The 11,300-nt window shown below is 32.4% G+C and overlaps 1 protein-coding gene across 12 annotated transcripts in view; it reads right to left on the minus strand.

Annotated features, from left to right (window-relative positions):
• Dgkb (diacylglycerol kinase beta) overlaps positions 1-11,300 on the minus strand; it is a 609,362-nt gene that overhangs the window by 391,567 nt on the left and 206,495 nt on the right. For 8 of the 12 annotated variants that reach the window (XM_010643347.3, XM_010643348.3, XM_010643346.3 and 5 more), the window contains one exon: positions 6,710-6,745. The exons of 2 other annotated variants lie outside the window; for them this stretch is intronic. In XM_010643347.3, coding sequence (XP_010641649.1) covers positions 6,710-6,745 — 36 coding nt within the window. The remainder of the gene's footprint in view (positions 1-6,709; positions 6,746-11,300) is intronic. 2 more of the 12 variants (XM_019210540.2, XM_019210539.2) reach the window with 1 other exon arrangement.

Raw genomic sequence — 11,300 nt, forward strand, 5'->3', positions numbered from 1 at the left:
TTTTGTTTTTTTGGTTTTTTTTCCTCTGAGATAGGGTCTCACTATGTAGTTGAGACTGATCTGGAACTCACCATATAGCCCAGACTGTTCTCAAAGTCACAGTGATCCTCCTGCCTCAGCCTCCCGAGTGCTGGGATTACAGGTGTGCGCCACCACACCCGGCTTAAGAAAACTGTATCCCTAAAATGTACCAATAAACTCAATTAAAGCTGAAAAAAAAAGGAAAAAATATATTAAAGTAGCTTTAAAATATAAAATTTTCAGATATATTAGGGCTAGTTGGATAAGAAATCTTCTTTGAGCAAAATAAATGCTGATCGGTGTAATTACCTTGCTTTTTCATGCTGTAAAAACACTGGATTCATTATGTGTATGGTTGAAAATGGGTGGTGTAATATTATTTCTGAAGTTCATATTCTTTAGAATATAATTTCTGACAAAAATATTGATCCTTTAATGAAAGTAATGAATAATAGTGAATTATAGGATGAAGTTTACATCTGCAAAGCTGAGATGAACCAGATTTCTGTTACTTAGTGATTATATAATCTGGAGACTTCACACTTAATGCAAATGGGAAATAGTGTTATTTATTACTGAAATTTGTGGAAGGCTTAGTATAAATTAAAAAATCAATAAGTTCCTTAACATTGTGCTTGATACATAAAAATCATCATGAAAAATGTGAATTGAGGGTCCCTTCTTGGGTGCTCATTTATACTGACATTATGCAAATTATTTATTTTACTTCCAAATATATAAATATGAAAAATTTTACCAGCTACATTAGACATACGTTTAGAGAAGCTCAGTGTTTATATATGAAAACGCATAGCTGGTGTTGAGTTAAAAAACTGTTGTTAAGTCCAGAGAGACTTTATCCCCTCATTCTTCAATATAAGTTTATAAAATATGGGATCAATATTTGTTAAAAATCTACAATAGGAAAGAAACACTTTAATACAATTTTTCTGGCATATCTTTTATTAATTATTATTTAGCATTTTCTTATTTAAATGGTTAGATTAGAAGACAAACAAAAATGTAAGTTAGCTACACAAGATCTGGGTATTTTTATAAAATTATATATATGTATATTGTTATATATATTATATATATGTAAAAATAATGAAAACTTAAGACATACTGTATAAGTGTGCATTTAGAACAATGAAGTGATCTTTAGCCTTATTTTATTCTTGACCACACATAGGATTATACAATTTCTGTGTGGTAAGAACTTCCAACTACCTGAGATACCAGTGGATAAGGGACTTCTTATTCTTTTGTGAATAAATCCTTCTGACTGGACTGGGACAAGATGAAATAAAAGTCCTACAGTACACAGTTTTGAAAACAACACAATTCTTTTAAACCTAAAATGAGTTTTAGATTGATGAGATTTATTTTTGAAATGTAGAATAATCATGAAAGGCTCACGTTTTACACATATTCAGGATATGAAGGAAGCCACAGTAGTACAACTAAAGACACTCACAACAAAGGCCACCAGAGCTGCTGCAGAAAGTTTCAAGGATAAGGGACAAGGGACAAGTGTGCTTGAAGTGAGGGTAGGGTATTTTGAGGAGGATTAATGACAATGTGTCTTTAACTTCTTTTTTTTTTGTTCCGGGGATGGAACTCCAGTCCTTGCTCTTGCAAGGCAGGTGCCAGAACCACTGAGCTAAATCTCAGGCCCAATAGTGTGTTTTAAATCATAAAAAAATTTGAAGAATTAAATATTCACTGTATTTTTATTATGACTTATATGAAAACAGAGTACATGGCAATTTTTAAAAATCTCAATATGTAAATATTTATGTATATTTTATCACATAATCTGGCCAATGCTGAAATGGTAAACATTCATTTAAACAAATGCATATGTCAAGATTACCAACTGATTTCTTTGTTTTGGAGAAAAATGCCAGTAGGTAGAATTTCTGGAAATAATCAAGGTTGAAAATGTAAAAATAGGAAGCCAGGCATGGTGGCGCACGCCTGTAATCCCAGCACTCAGGAGGCTGAGGCAGGAGGATCGCTGTGAGTTGAAGACCAGCCTGGCTACATAGTGAGTTCCAGGTCAGTCTCAACTACATAGTGAGATGCTGTCTCAGGAAAAAAAAAAAAATGTGAAAATAGGAAAGATTCATAATATTTTTATTAATTCCAGAATTTCCTTATTACTATACTTGTTTCATGTGTATTTCCAACTTGAATAGAAATATACTGAGATATTAAATATACTTTATTTAAGTAATATCAGCCAATAGGAGGATAGTTAGATATATTCACCTACATCTATTACTACTTCTGGAGTAGGGAAGACAAAGCAGTTACATCCTTGAAAAGTCTGCTGCCCACGAAGACCTCACTACCCTTTCTGTGTGGTTATTTTACCCTGACTGGCAGAGCTCTAGTATGGTGTGCAAAAGAGTTAACTCCTAATGTTAAAGTTATTTAAAAGTTTCAGGAAAATCTCTCCAACCTTATTTTACCTCATCGTTCAGTATAAAATTGGTCTGTGAATAAAAGGTTTCAACAGTAACCACTTAACTTTCACTTTCTTTTCTAAATTTTGGGCTCTAAACTACCAAATAAATTACATTGTTATAATTAAGGCAGATTTCTGCCTTCTGCTAGATAAACTATACTAGATATAACGAGTTGGAAAATTGTTGCTTTAATCAATAGAAATTATTCAAACACCGAAAAGAACTACTGCAACTGAAAGAGTCATGAAAGAATATAGAACATATGACAGCAAAATATAAAATATGCTTATTGATATTTGAGCATTTTCAAATATCAGCCATTTGTGTTTTCTATGCCAACATTTTAAATACAGAATGCAGTGTTTTGTGATCTCTGGACTCCACAAGTAGCACAACAAATCTTAACTGGGGAATATATTGTATTAGAATTCCAAAAGCACAATCATCATAATAAACAGAGAAGAAAAGCCAAAGAGACCATTCACAGAAAACAGAAAGATGAAATGAATGAAATAAAAATGCCTTATTTTAAATACGTGCTCTGAAAAATCTTTTTCTACACCATGCTGATTCTCAGAGGTAGAGTTTTGTACGTTAGTGAAAACTGCTTTCTCCCAACGGTTGTTTACCACTGTATTTAAACCTGCTGCTATCGATCACCAGCCAACTACAAGCAGCAAGTGATGATTACCACAACCGTGGGATTTTCTTCTTTTTGTCCAATCTCAGCATGCGAGGCAGACAGCAGAAAAGCACTTGGATTGGAGCAAAGCTACAAAACCAAGTCTCTGCTGCCAACAGCATCTGCCATTTGCATCCTGCAACACCTTCTCTCTGCCACCACAAGACCGGCCTGCATGGAAACTTAGGCTTTTCTGCCACTTGAGCAAGGCCATAGGAATCTCTGAGAAAGTGCAGACTCTTACCCAAGGTATCACACACATAGGCACCGCACTTAGGGTCTCTCTTACATATTCATCATGGCTCACAAAAATTAAGAACTCAGAGAAACCAGCTTGCTCCTGTAAAGTCATACATTTAATTAGCATTTACATGTAATTTCACATTTGAACATTCTACTGTCCAAAGGAAACAAATTCATTTTGAAAATGAGGAAGGCTCTAAATCTTGGAAGTTGCTGCAAAATTGCTAACTAGCTAATGAGCCTTCATTTAAAAACATTATATATATATATATATATATATATATATATATATATATATATTCACAGAAATATTGTAAGGGATATAGTATATTGATTTCCATTTTTAAAAAACTATAAAAAGTGCTTATTTCAATGAAAACAAAATGACCTTGGGAAAAAGTAAAAGTGTGGGTTTAGAATTCAAATTTCAAAAGTGAATTGTGTCTTACTATGTAAATTGGGGTGGATTATATACCACCATTAAATAACTATTTGGTTCATCTATAACATGAGAAGTTTGTTTAAGAATTAATCGGGAAAATGGAGATAACAGTACTAGCATAAAATAGGTACTCAGCCAATGGCATTAATTTTAAAAATATAAATGTTTATAGTATTTTATTACTAAGTTCATTTAGTCCTAGGTGGTACTAGTAAGCAACAAGTGTTGTCATGAAGTACTTCATTTACTTTACCTGTTCACTACCTCACCAGAACTTAAGAGTATATGTGGTGTTGATATTGATCTGTCCTTGAAAGATGAGAAGCAACAAAATAAAAAGTAATGAAGCCTTGTGGTAAAGAACCTGGCAGGGCTACTCATTTGCCGATGTAAGTATATATTATATGATGTTATCTGATGGTTTTTACACATTGCACATGATGTGCATAGTTTTTTCTAGGATAATTGTATTTTGAGGAAAAACTACCAGATTTCTGTTAAAGAAACCCTGATTAGAGAGAACAAAATTTAGAAATGCGTCTGTGTCAGAGTAATTTAATTTTGGCTGTGTCTTAGTATATGGCAGCATAATTCCAAAATTATATATGTGTATACGTATATTGTGTGTGTCATGTATATAAATTATACACATATATTATTTCATATTTATAACTATATAAAGATAAATTTTTAACCAGCTTCAACTCTACTCACAGACAACTATGCTAAGTGCACTGCTTGTTGTTGCCAGCAACAGAAACTTAAAAGGGAGGAGAAGCTCTCTACTAGGAGATGCCCACACTTATCCCCACTGGTTCAGCTAAATGTTTAACAGAGTGATTTCTGGGTAGTCCCAATCTTTTTTTGCCAGTTCCAAATAAAACTTGTTATTGTGATCGTGTAATTTAATTATCACTCACACCATTTAATTATGAGTATATAATGAAACATTAATTCCTATGAAAAATAATTTTTGTTCTATGGAAAGACAATAATAAAAAGTACTGTGTGCTTTTCTGTGTGTGTGTGTGTGTGTGTGTGTGTGTGTGTGTATGTGTGTAGTATGGGTAAGAAAAGCAGTCCAGTTTAGATACAACTGTGCTTTCAGGATAAAAAAGAAAAGAAAATGAGGTTTTTTGTTAAACTCAATTGCTTCACAATTTTTTATGCTGAAATTGCTTCATAGATGTCCTGGAGTTTTTATCATAATTTTAAAAATTTAGGGTGAACGTCATGGGCAATAAGACGAGGAGGGCTATCCACCACATCCAGCTAGAAAAGGCGTCTTCACAGAAAGCCCCTGAACCTATGTTACATGTGAAGCCAAGGATTATGCATTTATATATTTTAAGTGTTTAATGTCTTTATATATCTTTATGTTTTCCCACAGGTACTTTAGTTAAACCTAGAGCATTTGTTCCTGATAATGGAACATACCTTTCCTAACCTGAATGTTATCTATGTATATTCACACACTACCTTATGCATATATGCTCATTTGGGTTTAAGAAAACTTGGAACAATATATGTAAAAAAAATCTTACATGATGGAAGAGGAATAGTGGAATAGTTTTACATCAGTAAAACAGGCTTTAAAACATGAAAAATACAAAAACAGCAATTCTGATGTACCTTCAATCCTAATTAAATTATATAGTTAAATATGGGAGGTGTTTGGAGAGTAGCAAAACTTGAGAGAAATTTATTTCTCAAAACCAATGCCTCTATTTCGTGATAAACCCATAACAGGAGCAAAAATAGTAAAAATGTTGGTGATAAAAAAGTAATCATCTCAAACTTAAATAATTCATGAAATGATAAACTTTTCTATATTTCTACCACAAATATAATTTTAAAAATTATTTTACAGTCATATTAATATAAACTCATTTAGATAATACAAAATAATTTTATCATATGTTTTAAAATAAAACACAAAATAAGCATATCTCCTAGTCTATTTGCTTGTATGTATTTGGATAAAAGTGAAAGTTTGACTTTAATTTATTCAGGCAATCTATACTGATTCACAAAGTAGTTCTTGGTGGGGAGGAGAGATTAAACTTTTATGCAATTATGTTATTTGTTAATTAAGTTCCTATCGTTCTGGTTTACACATATAAGTAGATTTTTGCAAAAAAGCAGATTCAGTTCTGAAACAAACAGTAGCTAGCATTTGGGCATTTCTTATAGGGATAATAACAACTGAATAAAATATTGCCACAGAACACTTTGCTTCATTAATGCAAAGGTAAAGCAAGGACTTTACAAAAAATAAGTGCTGTGGCAACGCATACATTTATTTTCAAAATAAGAGAAATGTATTCTGTGTCTATATTTTATTCCAATGACTTTGTACACGATGTGCTACATGATTAATGTAGATGTAGTCTTTTAAAAGTAACAGACACTTCAAAGTGAGCAAGATATTCTCCACATGCCATTATTAATATCTACATTTTGAGGCTCAAAGGGATTGAATTGTTTTGAATTTTTCTGCAATATATTTATATTTAAACATAACAAACAGAGATGACGCTATTTTACACACTGATTAAAATTCTTTGCAAAGTAACTCCTATTTTTTTCTGTAAATTTTTGTTACATACTTTGTTGTACTTCTAATTCTCATTACAAATTCAGATTTGAAAATTTTAAGTCTACCTCATCAATGAAGATCTAAAGGAATGAATTTATAAATATCAGAATATGGGGAAAATAATATAAAATTAATATTAGTTTGTCAGTCATTCAGTACAACACATTTTGCAATAACAATACGTGTATAATATGATGAACTACAATTGCAAGTGTGAAAAATGTTTTTTGCTTGTTTTTCTTACGCACCTCAGGAACTGAAACTCCTGAAGTGGGCAGATTCTGCTGAAAAAGAGAAGTTCATATTAAATCTGAAAAAAACGTCAAACTGAAAACAAAATATCAATAAAATTTGTTATATCACTATACTTTTCTGAAATAAATGAATACCTTAAAGATACATTTCCTTGATCTAATATTTGTGTCTATGGGTCAAATCAATGAATATCTTTTTAAAATAAGAAGTACAAAATGCGGAGTAGGATTGGCTGTGTGAAATTAATTATCCAAAATACAACTTCTTCCATTAAAGTGTACTGGTAAACATTCCTAGCTAAATTACAGGCCTTTTTGCAACCTTAATATTAGCATTTCATTCATATTTTGGTGGAATGAATTCTGGCTTCATTCATTCTTCATAAACACTTCCCACTGCATTTAAAAATTTCCCTTTATTATTTCTATTATTCTACTTTCCAGTCTAAATCCCATTCTGTCCTTAAAGTATTCAGTGTCTTTCAGGTATAATCATAGTGTGTGGTGTTGATTTTATTTCATTATATTTTGGAAATGAGAAAAAAATATCCCATTAGTATTAGGAAAACTAAAGTACAATTTGATAAGAAATAAGATTTTAACTTGAGAGTAATTTTAAAAGAGGTGATTCAATGCACTAATGATGGTCACCATGACAGTATATCTTTAACTTTCTCTCACCATCACTCTAAGTCACATTGGAAAGGCATGGTGTGTGTCCGTGTGTGTGTGTGTGTGTGTGTGTGTGTGTGTACGCATTTACTTGCACAAGTGCATGAGAAAGGAAAGAGAGAAAAGTCTGCTAAATTCCTAAAGCCTGAATTCTGTGGAAATTAGAGCACAAAACACAAATTTTCAAGAATATTTGATATATCACACACATAATACTCTATAAAATTTGCCGATGATGAAGGCTAGTAGGAAAATTGGATAAAAAGCAAGGAGGAACTCCTTAGGCATTTGTGTGTCCTTGCAGAAGAGAGGGCCACGAACATAGATTTTTCTCCACAAATCCAAGCTGTATGAAGGAAGATTCTGGCAGATGTTAGATCTGGAGATAGGTAGGAAGATCTCAGAACACAGATATTTTAATCCTTTACCCATTATAACTTCAGGAAAGCAACAGGAACAAAAAGAATACATAAAAGAACTCTACATCTAAGGAGGTGAAAACCTTAGACACCTTCACATTTGCACAGCATTGGGATAAACCTGAAGAACCCAATGCATCTAAAAGTAGCACAGAAGGAGAACTTGCCTAGGGTAGCCCTAGAGATAATTAAGGTACTCAGGAATACTAATTTTTAAAATGTATCTGTATAATATAACTATATTGCAACTGCAGATTTATAATGCAAAGAAGTGATTATGATGTTGACAAGAAAGTCACACAGAAATAATTGCTTCATTTTGAAGTTATTTTGAAGATGCATTGACAATAGGTTTGGTAAAAATTGCATTGAAAACTTCCTGGTTCTAATAATATTCCTGACTTCTCAGTCCAACTCAGTCCACATAACTGCTGAAACAATGGATAGTGTGAGAGAAATGTGTGTAGTTTCTAACAGGCCCAGTTCAAAGCCATTTGTAAAAATTACTTTCTTTTCCAGCTCTAAATTGAAACATAAAGTCTAAATAAACACTGAAAGACATCCATGCAAACCTTCCATTTTTCTCATCTACAAATCCTGATTAAATGCTTTCTCCTAGATATATTTATTCTCTGTGCTATGGATCAGGAAACTCAGGACTCTCAAGCAGCCAAAATAAAACATCCTTTAAGTATCCTTCAGAGAGAAATTGTAGACCCTTTCTGCTTGGAAGAATATATGCACCGTGCATGTGTGTCTGTAGAGAGAGATTTACTGGAAATCCCAGCATGAGATTATGGGTGTCCAAGTGGCCAGAAGAGCAGCCAATGCAATGCAAGAAAATCAGACAGATACTGCCCCCCTCACTTATACCAAAAATGTAAATGAAAGTTATGAAAGAAATTTTGAAGGCAATTGTGGGCATTTAAATATAGACAGGATAATGATTTATAGTCCCAAAGTAGTGACAATTTTCTTAAGGTGTTGGTTTAACAGTATCACTGGGTAGACAATTGTCCTCAGTTTTAGAAGGTGCCTCCTGCAGCAGTTAGTAGCATAGTATTTAATTCATAAAAATATGTATGTTAACCTAGCTAAGTATCTAGGCTATAAAAATATGATCAGAAAAATGCAGAGGGAATTGTTAAAAATTTAAAAATCAAAGAATTCTTTAAAAGCCATTTCAGATGTGTCAGAAGAAGCCCATACGAACAAGCATTGTATGGTTCCTGTTGTGTTTCTCTTGTGTGCCTAATGAGGGAGAAAAAGGAGGTATGTATTTACTTTGATGGAAACAGTGCAGAAACCTACAGGGACCTCAACCATAATACAAATGAGTGGAACAATTCTGAGGTCAAGAGGCCAAAGACTATTTCAGGTAGAATAATAAACATCCCGAACCTTTGCTGCCATCTTAGTAGCAGGAAATAGAGACTTGATAATTTGTGGAGATCTATGGCTGGAGGCTTTCTCTTTCTCAGAGCAATAGGAATCACGAATCAGCAACTGTTAGAGACTGAGAGCAGGTGAGGCAGTAAGATGGAGGAGGTCAGGCTCTGGCAATATGCCACCACTTCTCTGAGAACGGGAAAGCAGGTGACTAAGGATGAGAAACAGGATCAAGTGAAATCAAGCTGAGGATGTAAGTTATGAATATAGAAGAGAGGAAGCCACCATCCCTGAGAATTTCCCCCAGCAACACTCAGCCTTCTGAGAGCAATATTAGCAATTCACCAAGAATAAGGTGAACAAAACAACCTATTTATAAAAGTGTTTGGTCAAAGAGTATGTATGAAATGAACACACCCATTGGTAGTTTATTCCTGAGTTACAATAAGAAAACCATACCTAGTTTTTTTTTTTAAAGCAATGACATGTTAGAAAATAAACTCAGATATTGTATTTCTTCTGTTAGTCTCTTGTACATATTTTTCAAATCAAGGATGAGCAGAGTAAATGTTTTAGTTTTCTGATGATTATCATGAGCATATAATTCTAAATGTAATATATTTTTAATCAGAATTAACATGGGAACTTTATCTTTGTATTTAATCAAATGAGAGGTGTGACTACAAAGGGGTGTGATTGATTTTATTTAATCAGTATCTTTTAATATTAAATAGAATACACAGCACAGATAATGAGTTTAAAAGATGCATTTGCCTTCAAGGCACTTATTAAGTTTAATCTAATATCAAATAATTTTTAAAATTCCTATTATTCTTAAGTATTAGGATATTTCTTGTCTTCATATTTTCTCATGTGTAATCATTTTAAATTGACAATTTAATCCAAATTGTCATAGGACAAAGAAAAATCTTTGGCAGAGATTATTGGAGCTTTTACTTAGTTAAAATATAATAGGAATACAGTGTTCACATTAAAAGGGTCATCGGTTATTTTAAAACTAAGGTAGAATTAACAAAATTTGGCCTTATAAGGAGTATTTATATTTTTAAAAGTAGCTTTCACATTTTCACAACAGAAGGTATGACAAGACTTTTTTCCTAAAAGTTAATTTTGTTAACCAGCTGTCCATTTTTAAGTGATTTAGAAACAAACTTATTGCAAAATATTGATGAATATTACAGATATATGTGTGTGTGTCAAACATAATTGGCTTGCATCTCAAAATAGGTTAATCTATCACTCTAACTGGGTGTAATAGTAAACAAAGTAGAAAAATGAAGCCATTTTGAATAGTTTCTTTTGCTTCATATACAATTAAGTATCTATGGCATCAAATTCAGTGAAAGATAAAGAGAAAAGAGTAAAAATACTTTTCTTTGTAAGTGGCCCTTTGCTGGAGAGTCAAAGTCATTTTTTCATCATATCTGCAAACAAAATGTATACAGCATCTCTAGGATATAGAAACTAAATACATTTTTGGATTCCATCAAATTTCTTTATATATTTTAGTTTCATGATTTGTTGACACTGTAATATTATATGGGTACTTAAGAGTGTATATTTATGTATATGAATAAAATGAAATTTTTAAAAGAAAAGTAAGAAAAATGATGTTATGCTACTCTTGTCTTTATTAAAATCTTTAATTAAAGGTTATTTCAATGCATGATAAAACTGCAATCAGAAAAATCATAAACTTTTCTGCTGAAATGCTGACACATCTAAATTAAACACAACTGCAAAACAAAACCTTTTACCATTCATGAATATTATAATCTTACCCGGAATCTCTTGCCTAACCAATTCTCACTTGAGTTAAATTTGTAAATTTGCATTTGCAGAGTTTAGTGGTAAAAATATTACCACCTGGAATTATTTCACTAGCTTTAAATTATAGTTGCTTAGAAAATGTTCTGTGTCTACCCTGGAGCATATGATCATTTGTGCACACAGCGGAGATTTCTGCAGAAGGTGTGGGAGGAAAGGGCTTGAGAGTTCTTCCTACCCCACTCCAAAAATGTATGCATGCACGTGTGTGTGTTTGCGTGTGTGTGTGTGTGTGTGTATCTATTTTCCATAGAGAA

The sequence above is a fragment of the Fukomys damarensis genome, unplaced genomic scaffold (assembly GCF_012274545.1).
Source record: "Fukomys damarensis isolate Sample0158 unplaced genomic scaffold, DMR_v1.0_HiC HiC_scaffold_4, whole genome shotgun sequence".
Lineage (NCBI taxonomy): Eukaryota > Metazoa > Chordata > Mammalia > Rodentia > Bathyergidae > Fukomys > Fukomys damarensis.